This window comes from Papilio machaon, chromosome 2 (assembly GCF_912999745.1).
Source record: "Papilio machaon chromosome 2, ilPapMach1.1, whole genome shotgun sequence".
In the NCBI taxonomy this organism is placed as follows: Eukaryota; Metazoa; Arthropoda; class Insecta; order Lepidoptera; family Papilionidae; genus Papilio; species Papilio machaon.
Window position 1 is genome coordinate 9,927,920 of NC_059987.1, and position 25,262 is coordinate 9,953,181.

At 35.2% G+C, this 25,262-nt stretch overlaps 1 protein-coding gene across 1 annotated transcript in view; it reads left to right on the forward strand.

The window, feature by feature from the left end:
• The first annotated feature begins 721 nt into the window (after nt 1–721).
• LOC106710470 (obscurin) overlaps nt 722–25,262 on the forward strand; it is a 56,609-nt gene continuing 32,068 nt past the window's right edge. The window contains exons 1-6 of the mRNA XM_014502530.2: nt 722–5,501; nt 5,616–5,731; nt 12,129–12,263; nt 21,282–21,410; nt 24,164–24,334; nt 24,698–24,863. Coding sequence (XP_014358016.2) covers nt 948–5,501; nt 5,616–5,731; nt 12,129–12,263; nt 21,282–21,410; nt 24,164–24,334; nt 24,698–24,863 — 5,271 coding nt within the window. The 5' untranslated portion in view covers nt 722–947. The remainder of the gene's footprint in view (nt 5,502–5,615; nt 5,732–12,128; nt 12,264–21,281; nt 21,411–24,163; nt 24,335–24,697; nt 24,864–25,262) is intronic.

Below are 25,262 nucleotides of genomic sequence, written 5' to 3' on the forward strand. Positions count from 1 at the left end.
TTTATTTTATCTCGTAGAGATGTTATTTCTAATTTTATCTATATGTTACTTTTTATTTTTAATAATTAAATATTTAATGTTACTACTATAATTATAAGAAATTGATCATCAACTTAAACGATTCGAGGCCATAAATTTAAAAAGTTTAGAGTGTGTGAAAATAAACCGTCCTCTTCACGCCCGCTTAAACTTGAAGGTTCGCAGATTTAATGATGTTTAAAAATATAATCGCGGTCCCGACGCCGAGGTTATTTGTTAACTTTGTTGACAAGTGCGATATATACATCTAATCATAATATAGTTATACATTATTTTATGTTCGTACTCGACAAATGGTATATTTCAACACATTTCTACTATGATTTTTTTTCTAAGCACTTTTTTTTTAAATCACAACATTAAAATTTCTTGTAAATAGTATTTTTTATTCACTGCTCTGATAATAATGATTACCCGGACTTTTCGACCGCACAGTAAATTATAAAGCCACAATCTGACACAATAATCTCCGCAATATTTTTTGTGTCCTGTAATAAATTACGCTTTTCAGGTGAGAACACTCGTAAAAATATTTTTCTTTTTATCTTTCCACAAAACGACAAATTAATGTAAACTTCGTCGCGGTGTTTTCCCCATGGATCTGTGTCAATATATATCGTGTAAAGAATAAATACGTCTCACTTGCGTTTATAAATAGCGGCTAACCGGAACAAATATACGGCACACCGTCTGCCTCCGCCAGAGGTGCAAATTGATGCGTGCGCCTGCGCTAAGTAAAGCTCGCCGCTCGCCAGCCAGCTCAGTCAAGCCCCAACCTCCGCAGTGAACGATCGTGTACACTTGTGCCGCGAAACAAATACGATAACTTAGTTACAGATCAGAATAAACAAAATTTAAGTACCGTTGTAAACAAATAATATGACAACGTAATATTAAGTGAAGCCGCGATGTCTTTTTGTAGAATTACGGGCCGCAGCAGAGGCCTGCCCAAGCCAAACTACTTCCCGCTCCTCGCGCCGATCTCTCCCGCGGATGCCAAGCGCTGCTGCAGGATCACCGGCAAATCATACGGTTTGCCCACTCATCACTACATTCCAGTACTTTTGACGGCGAGTTCTTCTAAAACAAAGTGCAAAATAACAAATGTGGCCGGCGAACTTGGACCCCACCATTATTCGCCAGAAATTAATTATGGCAACAGAAAACATGACCTGCTTCCGGATTACAGATACATATTCCCTATTCTCGACGGCTCTACCGAAGCTCAAAAAGCATTAATGGATATGTTATTAACTAAACAAGTTACTGAAGAAAAGCGATACGTTTATACTGTTCAAGAAAGACGCTGTGGATTAGTGTTCTCTGCTCGTATGGAAGCAGCCGTGCGTGATGGAGACGTCAGGGATGTGATGCTCGCCAAAGATTCGGATACGGTTCTTATAAAAACAAAACAGGGTCGAAGTGTTTCTATGGACTTTAAAGATTTTACCGAAGATGTAGAAATGTATGAAGGAGAAGGGCCGAATGCGGAAGTGCTAAAGTTGAGAGAACAAGAAGAACTTGAAGAAAGGAAGAAAAAAAGAAAACGGGCAGCGGCATTATCGTCGATGAAAAAAATATTTGAAACTAAGGAAAAACTTGCAGAAGTTCAAGAAATCGAAGAAGAAATACTGCGTCAAGATCGTTTGGCCAAAAAAGCTAAATTAGAGAAAATTAAACATGAAAAATACGACTCTAAAAGCTATTCGTGTGACAATTTTAACATAAATGAAATGCGATCCAAGTCTAGCATTGCTGTATGTAACGGAGAATGGAAAGATCAAATACACCCATTGATGGAAACATGGGATTGGGACTTACTTGAAAAGGAAACAAAAGATGAGCATTTTATTCCTAGGAGCACAACATTACCTTCACCCGTGAAAATAACACCTTATCATTGTGAAACAGAAGTATACCAAGTTGATAGAAATATTAGTGAAGTGACAATACCTCTAGAAAGCGTTCCTTGTGTGAACCCTTTAAAACCGATTAAAAACCGGCCATGTGAAACAATATTACAAGCTGTGAAGGAGCTTTCGCAGGAGCGCTTAAATGAAACTACTGATGTGACTGAAAAACTATTCGAAGAAAATAAATTAGACATGTTGCCCACATTAGAAATTTTGCCTAATGTTGTAAAGAACATTAAAAAAGGTAAAAAAGAAAAAATCGCTAAAATATCGGGATTAACTTTAGATATTAATAAGGCAAAAACCTTTATTCCTGGGCAACATATAAATACACCTAAAGGACTAATTTTCGTTCCCGGCCAGACTGTTGAAACCCCAGTTGGACCTGTTTTTGTTCCAGGTCTAAGTGTAAACACGCCTACTGGCCCCGGTCTTATCCCTGGCCACATAGTAACATCAGGAAATACACAAGAGCCATTCCTCCTTGCTGGCCAAGTTTTACAGACAGCAAACGGTGAAGAATTTGTTTGCGGACAGACTATTAAAAATAAAGACACATATCGTTTCACAGAAGGCCAAACAGTTCTGTCAGAAGAAGGTCTTAAATTTGTACCAGGCAAAGTTATTAATAATGGGCCCGAAGAAATATTTGTACCGGGTCAAACAATTTTGACACCAGATGGTGCGCAATTTATTCCCGGTCAAACAATCACAGAAAATGGAGAAATATCATTCACACCGGGGCAAAATGCTAAAATAAATAATGAATGGCAGTTTGTTCCAGGACAAGCTGTACATCAAGATGATGAATTACATTTTGTTCCTGGAGCTACATTGGCAACACCAAATGGTCTAAAATTTGTACCAGGCCAAACTGTTATAAGCGATGGTGAGACATGTTTCGTACCAGGAATTACAAAAACAACTAATAAAGGCTTGGAATTTATACCAGGGACTACCGTTGAAACAATTGACGGACCAAAATTTATCGAAGGTCAAATCGTACATACAGATTATGGACAGAAGTTTTTACCTGGGAAAACAATTGTTCAAGCTAATGGACATGTTGAATTTTCTGTTGCAAAATCTATTGATGATATCAATTTCACTGAGGGCGCTCCCGTAGGTTTGCCAATAGATATTAAAACTTGTTCGGTATCCGAAGAGTCTCTATATGTTTTTGGCCATATGGTACAAACGGTTAAAGGGATAGAATTTTATCCCGGTCCTAAAATGCCTAAAATAGAAGGTAAAGTTGTTCCTGGAAGACTTGTTAAAAACGGTTTAAATGAGTCTCGCTTTGTGCCCGGAATGATGGTTGAGGGAATTTTCGTACCGGGACAAATCGTGTTTACTGAGAACGGTGAGCAATTTGTTCCGGGACAAGTTGTTGATACTGCAGAAGGACCCAAATTTGTACCTGGTCAAGTGGTCAATACAAAGAGTGGTGCCAAATTCGTTCCTGGTCAAACCATTCACACTATCGACGGCCCTCGCTTCGTTCCTGGTCAAATAATTGAAACGAAAGCTGGTCCCACATTTATACCCGGTCAAGTTATTTGGACTGAAGAGGAAGGATCACGGTTCGTTCCCGGTCAAGTCGTTGATACCGAAGAAGGTCCAAGATTTGTTCCAGGTAGAGTTATTGAAACAGACGATAATGGCGTTACTTTTGTACCTGGTCAAATTGTACAGACACCTGAAGGTCTAAAGTTTGTTGCTCCAGATCTGGTTGAAGGAGAAGAGGGCTTAGAATTCTCCGTCCAAAGTTTTGTTGTTACACCTGAAGAACTTAAACTTTTGAAAGTGAGAACTAATCCAAACGACACTACATCTACTAAAGGCGAACTTACAATTGACACAAATATGTTACGACAATTATCCGAAGCCGGCATGTCGATCGGTAGACAAGTTCCGGCTGATCTGCCTGCAATAAATATTATTTTAAACCAAACAAGAAATACTGAGGCATTAAAAGCTTTTATTACTGACTATGGTTTAAAAGATGATATTGCTAATCAACTAATGGAGATCGTTACATCGATAATTGAAATAAGTGGTCATTTGAAGACTGATATTCATGAAAACAGAGTCGAAAATGACTCCAAAAAAAGCAGATTTAACAAAAAACGACTTGACAGCTGCAATTATGAAGATGAACAAGATGTGCAACAGGAAAATGTTAAAAATTCAATCGCAGCAGCTGTTTTAGCTGCTTTAGTTGCAGCTGAACAGTTTGAAGGAATAAACAACAATAACAGCAGAGAAAAATATCAACTTATCTTAAAATCTATCGACACTATATTGGGACAAGCTATTGATGAAAATTTCGTATCTGCTATGTATAAAATTCTTCAAACGGAGGAAAGTAAAGAAATGCTTCGAGAAGAAATACTTGAAAACTCTTCGAAACAAAAGATAGAATTAATTAAAATTGCTTTAAACAGTACATTACACAAACATTCCCTGCAAGAAGAAGATATAATTGAAAAGTTTTGTGACTTTCTGAGCAGCGAAAATGAAGTCTTGGGGCCTGCTTTCAAAAATATCACTAAAAACGATGCAAGTGTTCTACGTCACGTACTTAAACATATCACTGACTCCATTTCCTTTATTAAAACTGATAATGAAGCAGCGGAAACACTTCAAAAAGTTATCGTGTCCGCGGTTCAAGAGAATAGTACGAAAGAACTAGAAAACATTTTACAAGAAGGTGAATCAAGTGATATTAAACAATTTATTGGACAATCAATCGGTCTCGCTCGAGTACTTGGCATGCACGATGTTGTCAAAAAATTATCAAGTACTCTTGAAAATGAGACAAACTTAGGGAACTTATCAAATGACGCCGAAAGTATGAGCATTTTAAAAAGGGTAACAGTTATGAGAAAACTTGCCGATAAAACACCTGGTTTATACTCAGCTCTACAAAAACTAGAAAATGATCCACAGCTCGCTCGTACAGATCCCAAACTAAGGGATTTAGTACGAGAAAGCGCTGCTCTGATGATCATCCCTGAAGATCGACCTTTGATGACTTCTGATGAGGTTCCATTAAGTTTACTTCAGCCCGAAAACAGTCTAGCAATGGAAGACTTTCTATTCCAAAGGAAGAAACATCGGGGAGCGTTATTGATTATGAAAAAAGGCTTGCAGGCTGTGGTTCCCCGCGAAGCCAGTCGGTCTGTTCTGACCGGTGAAGTAGCCTACACTGTTCTCGATGAAAATGGAATAAGACACTTTGAACCGCTACATGTATTCTCAGCCTTAAATCTTAGTAAACCTATCGCACATCGTTTTAGTATGTATAGCTGTCCAGTCGTAGATGACAACGAGGAGGACCTTCAAACATTTACTGGCTATTGTAATATAAGTAATAGTCAAAGAATAACTAAGTTCGGTGGATGGAACCGTCGGTACAGCGGTGTACACGACAGGGAAAACACTAGAAGCAGAATGAGCACTTTGGATAATACACCCAGTTACAGACGTTACTCTTCAAGATCCTTAACTAGATCTAGGTCTACTTGTAGCAGAAGCCCACCTAAGGTAATCTAGAGTTCTAAAAACTACTAATGTGATATTTTAAAGCATAGGTAAAAAGATTTATTACTTGATCATAAAATAGTGACTGTAGCTAACCAGTTGTTTGTTTTGTTCCAGGTAGAGGATGTGGTGGTGGCGCCGTGTGACTACACAGCCGCAGCAGATGATGAAGTGTCGCTCAAGACCGGCGACATTGTCGAGGTTCTCGACACAAAATCCGCCCCCGGGGCAAAGTGAGTACCAACTTTATCTACGGCATGACACGAGCTTTGCACAATCGCGCCCTCTTTCATGTTTTTACTCTGTAAATAGTTAACCGATATGCGTGTATTGCGAAACACATGTTACTGGTGCACGCACTCGTCTAACTCGTTTTATTCATTAACTGTTTTATCGTGATATGCCTTACATTCCCGCATGTCACCACTATGTTAAAATAATCACACAATATAAAAATACACAAATATTAGAATACCAGTCTTCATTATTCTAGATCCGTATAACATTAAGTTAATACTAAAGTTCCTAAATGCTAATTTGAATCTTTTTCCTGCAATTCTGTAGAACACAGTTAACCTAAATAGTCTATCTATATCTGGCTGAGTAGTCAGCTCTAAAATAGTGTAACCAAAATAGTGTAAATAAAATCAAAATGTCAAGAATGCGTTTTATTGCATTCGAAAGTGCCGGACATCGGCGCTGGATAAAATTAGAGCGCGGTCGTCGCTCCAGCTTGCGTAACATCGCCATCTCGTACACGTTTACCATATCTCATATGTATTCTATCATCACCTAACTCATCACCATCTGCATCACAATCATCACCAGTTACGTAATATGGTTCCCTTGTTGATGCAGGTACAGAGGGCGGGTTTATAGTTACGAGAATCATTTCTTCCAATCCAGAGGTCCCTCCTTGGACTATGTGTTTAGTGTGCCCACATACAAAATGTATTATTACTGATCTCTTTTATATGAGAAGAGGAATTGAAGAAAATAAAGGCGAAGTCACACTATCATTGTAAATATCTCGCTTGAAGTAAGCAACGCCGGAAGTATATGTTGTATGTGTAATCTACTTGTTGTGATGAACATTATTATTGTGATAACTTTAGTATTTACTATTGGATATATTTAGTCGCTTGCACACAATGTATCCGATCCCAAGAGTATCTACGTGTAATTCAAAGGTAATGTAACAAATAAAGACAATAAAATTTATGGAGTTTCTTTTAAAAAAATATCTTTTATCAGCTAGGACTTTACTCTTTAGTTATTTGTGTTTTTTTAAATCTATCGTAACATTTTTAAAACCTCAGTGGCTATGAAAAACATTCAATACAATTAGCGTTGCCAGGCGTCCGGATAAAGCCGGACATAGGTAGACTTTTTGATTGCGTGTCCGGCCAAAATAAACGGTTGTCCGGCTTTTGTTAGGCTTTTTACATTTCCAAACGAGAGTATACCTATTAATACTGAAACAAAATTCTAAATAATATAGAGTGTCCGAGCTTTCTACCCAAATGTTCGGCCTGGCTGGTCTGTTCGGTTAGTAGGTTTGGCGACTTGGCAACCCTAAATACAATACGTTCGTATCGTAACAAACCCGTACTAATGTTTAGCATCAAGTTTTATCCATGGGTCTAATCAATTTATTGTTAGCAGAAAAAATGTGAATAATTGAGTTGTTAGACGATCAAAAAACACAATAAAAAAATTACAATAGGTGCATACAAAAATAATTTACCTACAATTTGCCTTTTATCACAATCCCACGTCTCTATAAAATCAAAATTAAACTCATAAACTCCAAAGAAATTAATTTAGTTTTGTCATCTCTTTACTGTGGGTTTCTGAGACCAAAACCAACGTTTAGAATATATTGTTATCTGTTTTGTCAATCATAATGACAGGGATAACGATATGTGCAACTACCATATATCATCCAATAATACGAATATGTTTGATGACATTTTATATACATACATTTGTATTTAGGACATCTAGGATCTTACATATCTAGTCAGATATTTGTACATGGATTGAAGGTGGTAAAATTTGTTTCTAATATTTAGATAGATCCTTAAATACCTACGAATTTTTGATGTTGAGTTTGGTCATGAGTTGTCTTGGTGAAAAATGTCTCATCTTTTAAGAATAATAAAAAAAAATATGTATCTTTCTAATGTTTGCTTTAGTTGTTTGATAAAAGATAGAACATAAATGTATCATACGTGCGTGCGTAACATTTAAATGTTTAATAAAATAGACATTTGGAGCTAAAAGATAAATTAAAAAAAAAGATGAAAGCAGTCACATATGTGGTACAATATTATATCTTTAGTTCTTTGCACTCGAACAGCCAGCATGGCAGCAGATATTTTAGTCGCTCTAAAGATTAATAGACGAAATGAACTTCATTTTTAATATTAACACAACTGACAGACAGAGAACTCGGCATGTTTCTCACGAGTTCAGAACAAGGCAGAGCAGTAGACAGTGCAGTACTGCTACTGTTTTAACGCACACACCGAAGCTGAATTGTACTGTTGTTTGTTTAAAGGATAGCAGTACTGTACACTACTCTGCCTTACTGTTCTGCCCTCGTGTGAAAAGTCATTTATATGATTTACGTCGAAGCCGCGTCGCACAAGACTCCGCTTGGATATGGACGACTGCGACATTGAATGATGACACCGTTTTTTTGGCATCTTCTTTATGACACTTTGACGAACTCGGTCATAAATCAATTCTGGCAAATATTTTGATTGTACACAGCATTGTGTGGGTTGCGATTTGCAGCGAGGCGCGCCAATTAGAGGTCGTTGTTCATAGATTTAAATTTGAATAGAACTTGGCGGCTTTACTTCCTCAGACGCCCTAAATGAAATATAATAACCGTAATAAGTTTAATTAGCGAAAGTTCTGAATATTAATTATAATTAAATTATGTAAAAATAATCTAGTCAGGTCCAGCCTTATGAATTTTATCATGAAGTCTAGGTAAAGTGATCAATGAATTGTTTCTAATTGCATCGAATAACCACGATTAGTACGTTATGTATTAACTAGAAACTTGCATTGAATAACATTGAAGGTGAACCAGAGAGAGATAAGTTCATTCTCTTAATAAAACCTATTTCAAGGTGAGCGGTCAGCTTCCTTTTCAAAAAATAGTAATTAAATAATTGAATTAAGAAACATAGTAACTTCGAGTAAATGCAGAAATATTTACGTGATCTGGAATTAGATTTGAGGATTAACCATTCTGAGACCAAAACCTTCTTTAAAAATATATTGTTATCTCTGTTTTAACAAAGATAATGACAGGGATGACGATATGTTTTATACAGACATTTTGGTTTAAGAAACCGACGGTAAATTGTCACCACCGTTTTATCAAAAACCTTCAATATACTCAGAATATAAAGAAATAAAATTAACCTTTTATACATTAAATGGAAAAACTATTCACGGACATTAACATTGTGTTATCGAGAACATTTACTTTGTCGGTTATAAATGCTTCTGTGTCTCATCAAACGATAAATTTCCCATTTTTTTATAACAAAATTATTAAGCTGAGTCACAGACAGGTAAGAATGACGGCGTGATTTTATAAAAATGAAAATCAGCCGTGTATCGCCCACCTAATGATTTCTGAGAAGGCAATGTGCCGTCCGAATACAGATCATTCACCTGGCTATACTCCAACTCTGTCAGGTAAAATTTGACTTTTCATTTTACCAATATTTTACGGCATATTTATTGTTCTCTTCGCTATTTCTGTTCGTGGCAGAAAATAGCACGAACATATACATAATGCAAAACAGTACTCTACTGTTACGTTTTTTGTTACTAGAAAAGGTTATCAAATAAAAAAAGCTTTTGTTTTTCTTGTCGACATAAATCTTTATTACAAATGGCTAATAGTTAGGTTTAAGGATAATATTAATTACTTTTACATTCACACACATATAGTTCGCCGTAGGAACTTTGAAAGTTGAAAAAACATTCAAAGCGAACTAGGTTTCAGTGCGATTATTTTATTAGAAAGTTTTCCCATTATTTTTATAAGCTGCAAATATAATGATTCAACGTTAATCATGTATTGCTCTGAACTGTTAGAATTACCAGCTAAATGTTATTCTGGAGCGTGTGAGGTGCGGGGAACGGTGGAGAGCGGGCGTCGCTGGAAACTGTGCCACTGCTGACGTCACATACTTTCTGGGCCGCACTGAAATAGCCACCGCCCGCCAAGAACCTAACTTAATGCTCTCTTGTTATTACTTGCTCGAACTTTCGACTGATCTTCAAGTTTTATATTGAAATTATATCATTTTACCTTCCGTTTTTTTTATTTAAGATAAAGTCAAAAGAAATTGTGAAATGCCCTGCAAGAGATTTAAACATCGATGTAGAAATGTACTTTCTACTTCAACAAATTTAGGTTATTATAGGAATTTACTAAAACTACATTATTTGTATGCAATACTAGCTTTTACCAGCGACTCCATCCGCGCGGAATAAAAGAAAATAGAATTCGGGGTAAAAATTATCCTATGTCCGTTTCCTAGTTCTAAGCTACCTGCCCACCAATTTTCAGTCAAATCGATTCAGCCGTTCTTGAGTTATAAATGGTGTAACTAACACAACTTTCTTTTATATATATAGAAGATGTACACAACTCGTTCTAAGGAAACATCCAGAAAATACTAGATCTGTGCCGTGACATCTCTCAGTGACACTTGAAAACCTGTAAGTTCGTTATAACTCAAGGTAACCGGAGAGCCGCCGGACCCTGACATTGAGGCGTCACCACACAGCGTCCCGACCCGTCCAACGTGATTGATGGAAAGGAAACACTCGTTCTCGTGAAAACTCAACACTTTTTAATTTATTTCTAGCCACGAGCTCTCAAGCGCAGATTAAAAAGATATTCTTAATTTGAAAAAGTGACAATTTCAAATTATCTTCAATCAACGACTTCCTGTTCTTCTGTGATTTATTTTGAATTTAGAATGAAATCAAATCTTACCTTGTTAAAATGCCAGTATCAATCTTGTGTGACTTAAAATAATTTAAGATTTAAATTAAATTAGTATCATCAGTTTTTAAACTTATTAATTTGTTTATTTTATTATGAAATTAATGATTTACAATACAACAGTTATTGTAATTTATAACTAACGAGCTGTCGCAAGCTACTCCATCCGCGCAGAGTTAAAAAAAATATAATAAATAGCTAATGTGTTCTTTCAGACTATGTTCTATATCTGTGGCCATATTTTATCAAAATCATTTGAGCCGTTCCGGAGATATCTTCAAACAAACATCCATCCATCTAAAATTTCGCATTTATAATATTAGCTAAGTAAAAAGATTATAGGAGAGAGGAGTTCTGTTTGTTTAGTTTAGTCTATAAGAATTAGAAGTCACATAGATGTTGATAGAATACACAAACACACAAACAAACAGACAATTACACAGTCTGTTTGTTTAATTTCAACTAGGTGTTTGAATTTCGCATATATTTTGCCTCGACCTCATTCACGAGAATTATAAACAAACCTTTTTAACATCTGTTGTAAACTGTTATATGAGATATGCTAGTATTATTATTAAAAACCTTCCATAAAGAATCTTACTTTGGATTGACTATGGCCTAGTCACCCATAACTTGGGGTTGGCTCCGAGCCCCTCAGTTGGGACGTATAGTGAGCTGATGATGATGATGATGAGATGGACATTTGTTTGAAGGTATCACCGCAACGGCTGAACGGATCTTGATGAAATTTGGTACAGATGTATGACATCGTCTGGAATAACATGTAGGCTACTTATAATTTTTTTTTATATTCCGCGCGGACGGAGTCTCGGTCGATAGCTAGTATCAAATAAATATTTAAATCTGAAATATAAAATTTTCATGTCGCAATGTTAGTTACCATACTCCTCCGAAACGACCGAAACGGCCGAAACGGATACCAATTTTAGTGAAATTTTAATACATATTCAGTAGGTCTAGTTTCGGCTACAATCTATTTTCCATGCCCCTTATTAAGTACATTTTAATTAGGCGCGGACGGAGTCGCGGACGGCAGCTAGTAGATATATTAATAGTAGATATATGTAATGTCAACACTAAAATGACTTATTCAACTTTCCATCGCAATCTTAATCTATATATATAAAAGAAAGTTGTGTTAGTTACACCATTTATAACTCAAGAACGGCCGAATCGATTTGACTGAAAATTGGTGAGCAGGTAGCTTAGAACCAGGAATAGGACATAGGATAATTTTTACCCCGTTTTCTTTTTTTTTTATTTTTTTTATTCCGCGCGGACAGAGTCGCGGGTAAAAGCTAGTATAAACATAAATAATAAGACGACTTGATCTTTTAACATTTAGTTTATGGAAATGTCTGATATTTACAGGAAAAAAATGATTTCTCTCATCTAATATTCTTATTAAACAGAGATAAACTCAAAGAAAATCCAACATGTAAATGCAAATTGTATACTTTATTCAGTTATATCATACTAGTAGTATAGCCCTTTGTATGTTCCAATATACCTCAGAATAAGCATGCTGTATCCATTATGTAAACCCTTCTCCCATCCTCCAGGAAGCCGCGCGTGGACCCCGAGCTGGATGTTAATGCACAACTCCTCGACATCTCGGCAGCCAAGCATAAGCTCGCCGTACGACCGAAGAAAAATCATCCGAAAAGACCGAAGAATACGAACGATAATGGAGAAAGGTAGATACTAGTTGTGTGCCTTTGCGTTTAAGCCGACTAATTATTATTATTATACACAATAACTGCCTATGCTATTATTATGTTTTGTTTTTGTTAATCAAATCCAGTAGAGATTCTATCCGAGGTTATTTTTCAAATTACCGTAATTTTCCTTTAGCTAAGATAACATTAGTTTGTAACAAATATTTTGGGAGTTGAAGCTTACGGTAACTTGGAAAAAACATGTTTTTTTTAATGTAACTCAGCATGAAACTGACGTAGTATTTGATATCATTTCTTTGTCGTTACTAACAAACAAAACGAAATTTACGTAAATAATATTGGTGCTACTTAGTGCCGCAGTCCGTCTAGGTTGACCAAAATAAATCTTCAGACAAATGTCCTAAATACAAATACAATAAAATATCACACAGCAGTCGCGCAGTCGCCGCCTCGCAAACTGAAGTGTATTAGGTTAAGCTCACACTAACTTTTTATCGCACGGTGAAACAAATTTTCAAAAAACTTACACACTTACATTTTTAAACAATAACATTGTGACATAACTTTTTGTATTTTATATTAACTATGACAGCTTTTTGTTATAAATCACTATTACTTTTCGCCGCTCTGGGAAAATATCGTTTGTGTACTCGTGGCCTTAGAAATCCAGCTGGCTCTGCCAAAAGTTCATATATTTTAACACTTAACAAGCCTAATGTTGCGCAACTGTATGATTTATTACGTTGTATACATGACCTCATTGCTAATGTTACAATTCTATGCGAATTTATTGATACCTAGTTACAATGTTTGGGTCTGAAGCTAATTACGTAGGTTAACGAAACTATACGTAATTCAGTATTAGTTGTAGTTTTGGTAGGTCATGGTTCAAAATAATAAAATGATACTGAGCACTAACGTTACAGATTAGACATTAAAAAGGTATTATTAAATGTCTGTTATGAACGAGCTCATTATCTTCATGTGTTTTTTTTATTATAAAGTGGCAAACGAGCAAGCCGCCACCTGAATACCCTTAAAAAGCGAAGCGACCGATGCCCATAGACATTCGCAATTGCAGATGCGTTGCCTACCTTTAATCGACAGAGGAGGAGACGCATAGAAAAAGGATATATCCGCTTGCTATGTTATGTGCCCCTCCTCAATCAAATCCATTTCCCCTTCCCATCCTTTCCTTATAAGAAAAGGATGTGAAGGGAACGTGGAAAAAAAAAGGAAAACGTGCTATAATTTTGGGAGGTTTAATATGGATTCATTTCGATCGATATACCTTTAAGTATCCAAACCAATTTTGGATTATAATCCAACTCCAGAGGGCGCGTTACATCGTGTGAGGTTGACGTTGAGATATAACGACACGGAATGCATGTCCCAAATCTCGGTCAAGATTAAACAAGAACATGAGATTTACACACAGACAGGATTAGAACTTATATTGAGATACATTACATATCGCATTACAAAGTATTGAGATTAGATTATATTTACAACGATGAAATTATTACAAATAACTTACTATATTAGCCTCATTACTTGCGCCAATCTTACTTCTTACTTATATTATAAATGCGAATGTTTAGATGAATGGATGTTTGTTTGAAGATATCTCTCCGTAACGGCTCAACGGATCTTGATGAAATTTGGCACAGACAAAGAATATAGTCTGGAAGAACACATAGGCTACTTATTACGTATTTTAAATTCCGCGCGTACGGAGTCGCGGGCGACAGCTAAAGCCATAAAGCCAAAATTCTAAAACATGTCCAAATGTAACATCTCTTATTGAAGTAAACTGCTTGGCACGAGTATATAGTGTCTCCGATTAGTTTCCTTCTACTTTCCTTGGAAAAAAACAACTTCCAAATTAAGTACAAAACAAATCTAATATATAAAATTCTCGTGTCACAGTTTTCGTTCCCGTACTCCTCCGAAACGGCAAATTGAAATTTTGTGAGCATATTGAGTAGGTCTGAGAATCGGCCAACATCTATTTTTCATACCGCTATTATGTTTTTTTTAACTGCGCGCGGACGGAGTCGCGGGCGACAGCTAGTATTATACATAAATCAGAAGTCAGTAAATGTCATCTAGAAAACATCTTCGAAAAAGACTAAAACGAAGAAAAAATTATATTAATGTAGCAAAAGGTCGGAATGTATGATAAAAATTATTTCATATTATATAGTTCCTTGAATAATTTAGCCTAATTCCATACAAAATAGAGGCTACGTGAATAATAGAGTCTGGGAATTAATTTGTAAACGCCCGCGCGCGCCACCCAGCGGCTTGTGAATGTAAACTCATCAAGATATTGTCCGCAACATAAATCTCATCTGATGTAATAAAACTGATAGGTCCTAGCTAGGGTTGTTGACTTCGTTAAAAATATTTTTATATCTAAATGCGTTTATATACAAACGACTGAAAAATGGATAAATACCACAGTGAAAATTTAGGTGTTTACTTAAAAAGGCAACTCTCGGAAACTTAAGAACTTAAGGTTTTTTCATTTGATGATGAGGACAAGGATATCGTGGTTAATTTAGATTTATAAGATTTAGAATGTTCCTGTTGCTTGTAATATTTGTTATTTTATAATGTAAACGTAAACTACAGAATTTAGTAATTAAAAAATAGTTATTCAAGCCACACATCTCCGGCTTGACAACCCTAGTTATTACAAATCTGTGGATTTCAAGCGAATTATTTGCGAAGGCGGCCCAATTTATTTCACATTTTATTTATTACAATTGCCCGAATTTTCAGAATATTTAATTTTTTATTTGATACGACTATGACAATCAAAAGGGAACAATTCATGATTCTCGTGCGACAAACAGGTGCTGGTAGTTAAGGGAGTATACGTAATAATAGTACAATAGTATACGTAGTACTAGTACAAAACATACGGTCGTTCTCTCTTATTGTTATTTAAAATACATGAAAATGATAGTGTTTTTGTACGAGGATATCCTCGTGAAGGCAGACCTCGGCAGTGAAAGTTCATAATTTTTATCTGAAAAACGAAAAACTTTCCACTCCTCCATAGAGAATCAGTCCAGGTAGTAACAGTTCGGCCATTTTTCAAACCCGTAATATAATAATGAAATTTAAAAATGAATCCAGATATGTTAGGCCACTTCTCGTTTGTTACTCGTAAGATTTTTTGTGAACGTGTAGAAGATTCCTTAAGAAAAAACAATTGACTATTACAAATAGAATTCTTTAAATTTAATATCTGCACTAAAAATATAACAGCTATTGAATATTATTTAGACTGGACATAAATTTTACTTCAGCTCAGTTCATTAGTTATGCCAACAATAATAAAAACGCTTCTCTTGTGAGACAATATACAATTTCAATGGATTTTTTTGCGCTCTCTCTGCTCCGGATTTATATTTAGAACTCGAAATTGTCAACGTGATGTTCAGTTTTGATATTCGTAAACAGTATTAGACAAGATTTATTCTTCAGGGAAATGTCGCATGTTGAGTATGTTGGATACACACATGGACAATGCAGAAATTGTACGGTTTATATATAGTTATTGATAATATGGATTGCAATCTTCCTATCCAAAGGATACTTCAAAGAAAACTTACTTCCATTTTCAAAAGCAAATCGAACAGAAGTCTATCAAACATCAATATGATTTTTCTCTTGCTTTTTATTCATAAAATTTTTGTAGTTAAAGCAAATGATTGTAACAGAATTACAAAACTTACTAATCTATTGACACCACAGAGTAATCAAACGCTCAAACAAAGTGCGTTATAAAACTTTTATACGTACTCCCACACGAATAAAACATAACGATCGGAGAAACGAGTGTGGCGTCTCGGGTCGTAAACGACGAGCCAACAGCCGCAACCGATTGCTGGCGTGAAGGGAAATTTCCGATAATTTGTGGAATGCAAGAGAAGAGCATCTAATATATACAGGAATGTTTAAACATACGATACTAGTCACTTCTACCAAAAGAACACAGCCAGGAGTGAACCCGCGGTTTTAATATAATTACAAGGATCTTGACAGGAGTAGAAATAAGGTTTCTGAATAATTCTGATGATTTTGGGGAAAGGATGAACCTCGTAGTATCTTGCTCTTGCTCCTCGCCTTGAATCAGCCAAGTCTATGTGATAAAGCAGATTTCTATGGCTCTAGATAGTTTTCATTTTATATTTACGTTACAAATTGTTCATTATATTTTTGAATTGGGACATTGTACCGAGATGAGGAAGCGATGTTTTGATGTGTTGTTACATGTGTCCGATGGTGCACAGATCTTAGATGTTGAGGTCGTTAACCCGGATGTTTTGTACTAAATTTATGCTGGATTTAATTTCAACGCCTGTCACTCAAAAGCTCAAAACTATGCTTTTTTCATTTTCTCACAACTTTTATATCGTGTAGGTATAAAACAGTTTGACTTCTAGTTTGATTTTTACAGTTCAAATATGCAGTATCTTTTAGAAATAGAATTATATAATTATAAACAAATTTAGTATACGCCAACCACAATGATAACCTAGAATTCTAAACTAGAATTCCAGCTGAAGAACTGAAGCCTTTGATAGCGATGTTTTATTCACATTAAAAATAAAGAACTATTTTACAAGAATGCTTTTATTAATTGAAGACAAATTAATAAACGTCAAGAAGAAAAAAGAAAGAAAAATAAATGTACAAAAAAGGTAACGCAGTGCGCACTGGCCACTCAATCCCGGGACCGGTGTTGAGTGATAGAGTTCTGTCGTAAATTGTTTATTTAATCTGTATGCAGGCCAGAATTCGTGCCCCAAATTACTTTATAACTATAAACACTCAGACGTTAAATAAATCGGGCCGGAAACCTTTTACTGTTTTCCCGCGGGCTTGAATTTAAACCACAGTTTACTGAACGTTTAAAAATAGTTTTTAACATCTTCTTATTTCAGCTGAAAGATCGGAAATAGTAACCTTCGTCTGGTTTTACTGACTTTTGATAGGTTACCGTCTAACCTCTCCTCTCTTTTCTTTGTTCTTGACCAATACTTTAGTTATGAATACAATATTAAGCAATTATAAGTTCTGTAGACGCACTCGTTCTACGTAAAAAATAACGTCGAATTGTAGCATTTACATTTGAAAAAAAAAAAAAATTAAATGATAACTGAAAAGGACACGCAAAGTCCAAGGTCGATCTCGCAAACTTGTTATATAATTCATTTATTTAGAATACTTTGAATATAAATCAATCGAGGTGAATTGAGTCGAGGTGACCATCCCTTTCTGGCATATTGGGTACTGATTTATAAAAGGTAACCAATTTTCAAAGCGTCTTATCGACTAAATATTCCAACGAAAAATAATTGTTATATACGTAGTTTTGTAAATAGCAACACTCGTTAAGTTGGCTGAAGCTTACACGACAATTTTTGAAAATATTTTTTTTTATTCAGTTCTTTAAAATTGATCACTATTGATAAGGAAAATGAGATTAGAACACACAACATGTCCTCATTTGAAATTGTTAGGATAACTATCGAATGCTTTATTTATACTTTGAATTATCGTGGTTTATTCAGGATTGTTTATTATTAAAGATATAATTCTAGTCCAGCTCCGGCAATAACCTACAGTGGTGTTGCAATTTTTAATGTGTTAATCGGTTGATCCCCTAAATTTTGGAGTGAAATAGTTTCACGGATTATTTATTTTTTAATTTTTGTACTAACAATCGCTTTTAAATATGTTATACGATAATTGCCAAACAAGATTACATTCAAATAAAGCATCCTCAAGTTCTAGAAGTATCTGGACCTAAATTCCTCAGTCAAAGCCCTCAATCTTTGAGCCATTGGCATCAGTTAAATTCTTTGATCTTCAGAAGCTGTCAATCTAAGACCGCGAGTTCATTGACCTCTGTACTAACATTGTCAGTTAGCCCGATCTATATACTCGTTCAAAAACTCATATTTCAGGAAGTGAACTATATATGCCGCGCATGTCATGTCCCGCGTCACGGCGCACGTGTCACGTCACGCTCGTCATGTCGCGTGCATTAATCTGAAATCAAGTAATATATACATGAACAATGCGAACATCTTATTACATAAAAAATTATTTTAGTACAAGAATAAACTCACTTCTTTATAAACTGCTTAAAGGTTAACGACTGCGATTCGACAAGAATAACTTTATTACTATACGAAATAATATGTTGAAGATAAAATAAGCATAAAGCTGTTTTTTAAAAAGAGGATCGTCAGAAATATCTGACGTCAAATGACCCACTTTATTCGAATATCTTCTATATCTTTCGTTGCACAATAAACATAAAGGCGAAATATATTCCTGAATTATTAAAATCACTTCGTATTTTGATGACAATATCATGCACCACCTGTCATCTATTGTAATGCAACTATCGGGATTTAACTCTTCATTTCATTTTGAATGTTGCCACTTTCCAAGAGTTTAACAATTTGTTTTATCAAACGCGTCGGCCGAATTTGAAACAATTTTTAATAAAAATTGAGGTAATTTTATACATTATCCTTTGTAACAATCTCACATGATATAGGACCCTTTAATTAAACGATTTTTCGGTTTTAACTTGCCTTGTTTGTTTACTTTACTGGTGAATTTCTTGAATGACATTGAATTTACTCATCTTTTTTAAAAACTCAAATAGGATCTTATACTCTAGATTTGCTTGTAACTGATAGGTATACTTAATGCATTTTAATCATTAATAAGGTGGTTAAAAGTTAATTTAAATTAAAATATTGCTTCGTAGTATCGTTTATTTCTGTAGTCATCAATTCGCGGGACAGCTGTTGAGCTCGGGGCCGGCGGGTCGGCTCCTCAGTTTTAACATCCCATAATACCGTACAAACGTAAACATAGCTGTTGGTTCAGCTATACTACTACTTTGTCTAACCACGGTTCGTAAATATAAGATTTTGCAATATCAGATACTAATAGGTTTTTTTTTGTGACTGAGTAGTCACTGTTTGCCTTGAGGAGGCATTTACAGTTTCACCGGGCTTGAGGTGGCCGGGTGCAGATGGCGCTTAGCCTAAATCTCGTTTATGAGTAAATAGGCTCGAGGTCTCCCTCAGGAGCCTCGGCTCGGGCTGTTATACAAATAGGCCTAAAGGTGCATTTAGATTTTAAACCGGAATCGTAGGAACAACGCTCGGCAGTCGCTTCAGAGTGAGACAAACGTGAGAATACATGAGAGCGCTATACCGCTATCATTGCCGGACAGTTCAAATAGTACGTACGATTCCGGCTTACGTGTAAATGAACCTTAATGGTCAAGAATATTTGCTTTAAAATTTAATAGTAGTATTTTACCCGTACATATAGACAAATTTAATTGCAACATACATATGTAAATAAACATATTATGTATTATTTATTTAGACATGTACAATATTGTAAAAACCTATCACAGATGTAAATATATAATGAATTAATAAATTTTCTAATTTGGTGTATGTTAGCGAAGTATTTATTACACAAGATATCTTCAGCCTCAATAAATTTACTTCGTGATGTTGACATATGTACTTCGCTGTAGTACATTGATCGTAAAAAATATGCCAAAAGATTTGTTGCTCAATTTGAAGTGAAAAATTTCCTATAATATTTTATATTTTTATTTTTATACGACCTTATAATTTTAACATCTATTTTTAAATAGTGTAAATATTGCTAGACGTGTTTAAATTAAATTACAACAGATTCAAAAGTTCAGGTCACATAGACTTGAACAGTTGAGTTGCGGCTCCAGAACTAAATTGACAGCTCATCGAAATGTGTCATAACTATGTGAGCCAACGAGCTGACGAGCCGGAGCTTCCTGTTGCCAAGCAGTTCGTTGCCCGATACGTACATAAAACCACTATGCAGCTACAATTTGAGTTGAACTGCGAACCGGTTCACTGATCTGCTTCATGTGAACACTGAGCTGATCTCATCATCATCAATTTTAATTGAGTTACTCATTACTTATTGCTATCGCGTCATGTCATGTTGCTCCTATATTTTCAAAGAAAATTAGAATTATAAGAGTTATGTTTTCTTACAAGTATCCTGCAATGAAAACCCTCGATATGTTTTATCCTTCGGTAAATGCAAATCTATAAACAGACTTGAAACGTTGAAAGTTTACAATGTAGGAAATAAGCCACCGGTTCGCCGACCGTTCGTCTGTGATTTATGTTCTTCAGAACAATAGCTTTCTATAGCCAGACGTGGAAATCCGATAGATCTTAGTAACGATGTCAGGTGTATTTACGAGCCTGATTTATACTACGCTTTCCATCAAAAGGAAGTTATACAGTTTTAAAATCGCAATATCTTCTAAACTAGTATATTTATGAGTTTTGCAATGAAAAGGTTTTTTTAGATAAAGGCCTTCAGTTTCCACTGTTGACATTCCTGTAAACAAGCATATTATATCTCTCGTTAACTTTTATAAAACAGAGGTATTTAGGTGTTTTGAATGTGACAATCCGTGTTTTGTAAAAACAATGTCAAAAACTACGACATGTTTTATTTGTAATGTCTTCTAAAAATTTTGTATTTGATCTTTTGTTTGCAAAGTACACATATTTTTGTCATTCCGATTTTGAAAATTATATCTGCTGTGCTTTTCAATATTGGCGACCTATTTTAGAGGTATAAGCCACGTTTTATGTGACTGTACCTGACACAAATATAATTCATCGGATAATAAAATAACTTATGTCTCCAGCGCGATAAAAGCGTTCGCCGCTTTATGATCTACAATGAACTAAATCTTTTTGATGAAAGATAACTCGCTCTGTACAACATGTCTCTTTATTTTTTATTATTGTAGAACATTATAAAACTAGTTCAACATAATTATTTTTAAAAATAAATGTTAAAAACAAAATTTTATTTCTTTTAATGAACCTCCTGATACTAAATTTTACTACATTCTAGAATATTTTTTTTCGAATCGTTCGTTTTCTTATGATTGTGGTTGTGTTGCAGATGGCTGGTGCGCGTGGTCGAAGACGTGCAGGAGGGGGAACTGCACACGCGCCAGGGCTGGGTACCAGCCAGCCTACTCAAGGAGAAGCGCCCCGAAGCTGATCAGATCGCCATTGCCGCAAGGAGGCAGTAAGTGCGAACTTATCTAAATTAAGTCTTATTCCTAGCCCTTTTTTATCTCAACTTTCACTCTGTAATATATATAGGTAGGCTATTTATGCTCGCTCTCGTTGTTGTTGCTTTCGATTTTGTTTGCGTCTTTCCTTCGTTCTGCCTAAAAAAAGATATTGCATTTGTATACACATTTTCATTATACTCTTAGCATACTCACTATATTCAATTGTTTCGACATACAATCTTACTACTTACTTCCAACTAATATTATAAACTAGCTTTTACCCGCGACTCCGTCCGCGCGGAATAAAAAATAGAAAACGGGGTAAAAATTATCCTATGTCCGGTTCCTGGTTCTAAGCTACCTGCCCACCAATTTTCAGTCAAATCGATTCAGCCGTTCTTGAATTATAAATAGTGTAACTAACACGACTTTCTTTTATATATATAGATGCGACTGTTTAGATGGATGGATGTTTGTTTGAAGATATCTCCGTAACGGCTCAACGGATCTTGATGGAATTTGGCACAGATATAGAACATAGTATGGAAGAACACATAGGCTACTATTCAAGTTTTTTTTCAAATTCCACTAGCTTCTGCTGACAGATAGTATAATTATAAAGCTATCAATAACTACAAGCTTCTTTATTAAACGACCCACGGTTGTTGAAATGTTCTAAGAGTCCGTCGTGAAAATACCAACCAGTGGCGCATAACATTCTGGTCGCTCCACAAACGTACTTAATTGCCTCGTAAACACACTGGTAATATACTGGCCATCACTTGGCTCGATAGACTTGATTTATAATCCCTGAAGATGTTCACTGCTGGAATCGTTCATTTACTAAGAACTGCTCTGAATATTTCTAACATAATATATTGGGGTGTAAAATAAACACCGTGACGACGGATTAATGACTCAAATACCAGAACTTTGGATGTAAATACCACTTGAAATAGACGTTAAAATACCTTTTTATATCACTACAATGTAATATATAATGCTGTACAGATAGACAGGCAGCTTTATTAGCTTAGCAAAAAAAAGTAGTTAAGTGACAGAAACGGGCAGTCAAAGTGATAAGCGTAGAAGATATCTGGTCATAGATACAATGCGTTCCAAAATCTACAAAAAAGAGAAGTGATACATTATTTTTGGTTTGCGTATCTGTTCTCCACTTCAATGTATTGAAGTGGTTAATCGGTTTTCCCGTTTGTGAATATTTGCTATTACCGTTGCAAAATATTTGTACGCATCATTTATTTATATCCACCGACCAGCACTTACAGTGTTAACCTGTCACCGTATACATTCAGGAAGTGCATTAATATATTTATAATGAATGCGTCATGAACCTTACTGTTGCAATATTGAAGAGCGTCACGTCAATTCACTTTAATTATATTGACTTGATACCACAGTAATGATATTCATAAGGTGTCTTTATGTTTGTTTTTAAATTATTTTTTTTTATTTTTTTTTGCGGCCAGATTCCAAGTTTTGTCTTCCTTTAGCAAATTCAGTGTAACAATATATCGTAATCTGAATAGATTATACTGTTTAAAACTACTTTAATATGAGAGATAGATTAATGTCAAAAAACACAACCCTTGTCATATTCAGGCCTCATTATTTATTAAATTTAACGTCGTTTGCCACACGATTCTTTTGGTTTTATTTCCACGTACTCGTACCTGAATTACGAAGCTCGTTAATACTTGTCACTTTGTCGGCACAGTGATATAGAGGGCGGCCATTTTGAAAATAAATACGTGCCTTTTTGTACATTACGTGTTAATTTCGTGGGAAACATATTTTACTTTAAGATGTTGCATCAGAAATAAGTTTTTTATTTTATTTGGGTAACAAAATTTGAAACAATTTAGGACGAAACTTATAAAATCTGAGAATACAAACCAAAATAATAAAAACATGCTTTCATAGTATTTGCAAATGAAATGAGTAGATAGATACTTAGGCAGTTCCAATGCTTGAAGATATCGTCGTTGTCAGCTCTTATATCCCTACCAATTATCTAGAAGTCTACGCAAGTTATTGTGACTAGGCCATAAAATCACGCTGGTACACAGCGGGTTAGTTATCTTCGTACATATTTTTTGAATTTCTTCTTATATGTGGAGATTTTATCACGATGTTTTCTTTCATCGTGAAAGATATTAAACCATAATTTATTCAATACATTGATTTATCATTACCAAGGTAATAACTTTGCATGTTGGTCACAATTGGCACCAAATTAATCATGGAAGTGGTCAAATGACAGGCTGACAAGTGACAAGATTGATCCACATTATGTCGCGTGAAGTGCACTTTGGCAAATCACAAGGTATTTGCTAATGATAATTTTGCTTTGTAAAGCACCAAAATAATTGTCAATGTGGTATATTAAAGTGACCAAATATTTTTATCCTTATTAAATATAGGTACTTTTAAAGGCTAATTTTTTCTACTTCGTAGGTTCAAATTTTTTGTTTAACAAACATATGAAACTAAATGAATTTTAAAAATTAACTTTGGAAACAAATTTTCCATAGAAATTTAAATTGTATAAAAGTTACCTACAGTCTTTTCACTTTTTAGTCACTAAGGTAAGCTCTTACGGTAAATTTAGTATAAGAAATCTACACTAAAGGTGTGTTTGAGTACTCATAAATTACTTAGGGTAGATCATTTGTGTCCACTGTGCTGGGTACCGAGCAGGAGTGAGGATGTACATATATATGTATGTTTGTCTGTGTGTCAGGGCGGTGGTGCGCGAGCTGATCGAGACGGAGGAGGAGTTCGGGCGAGACATGCGTCAGGTGGCAGCGCGCTACATGCGCCCACTGGACAAGGCACACACCCCCAAAACAGTCTTCGACAACCGCGAACTGCTCTTCTCAAACTTCCGACAGATCTGCGAGTTCCACAACACGTATGTATGAATTCATTGAGAAAAACAGATAAGCTTTAATCGCTTAAAACAATCAAATACAGGAAAGTTTAATAGCTTAAGTATCTCTATTGAAGTGTCAAAGAGTACTAAGTAGAAATTATACAGAATTAATACAGTAATGTTTTCGTAGATTTAAATTCTACCTGACGAAGCTTTTCAATCCGAACATTCTGCTTATATCGTTGTAAGTTTTCATAAGACGTTGACCGTTGATAGTCTTTTCCTGAAATCAAATTAAATCTAGAAAAGCCTAAATAGTTTGTGATCACAGATGAAGTTAGGTTGATTAAACTTAATATTATTAATTTATACCATTGCATTCCCCGTGCTTCTGTAATACAGTTCGTTACTGGAGGGGTTGAAGTACTACGCGGGGGAGCCGCGAATGCTGGGACGCGCGCTGCTGCGCATGGAGCGCGAGTTTGACAAACACGCCGCCTACTGCCGCGACGAGCCGCTAGCGCAGCGCCTTCTGGCCACAGAACCTGTCGTTAACAAGTACTTCCAGGTCAGTCTATTATGCTTTACATCACAAACATCCGCAAACATAATGAACACTTACAAATAATTTGCCAAACTTTGTGTTACTATGAAATTAATTATAGCGCCATCTATATCTTCCAATTGAAATTAAAATCCAGATGGTGAATCTAGTTTATTCACTTTAGCGACATCTATACTTGTAATCTTGTTTTATTTCGAGGAAAAGTATTAATTTCAAAATGTACCACTAGATGTCTATTATTTTCTGTTAAACTCAAAAATTTTTAAACTTTTTTGTAGAAATAAATGAATATACTTTACTGGAAAATAAAATTTCAATACTAAAAGAAGTAGAAAACATTTGTAAATAACAATGTTATTAACCAAACTGACAATAATTAAGTAGTTATAAATAATTTTCATG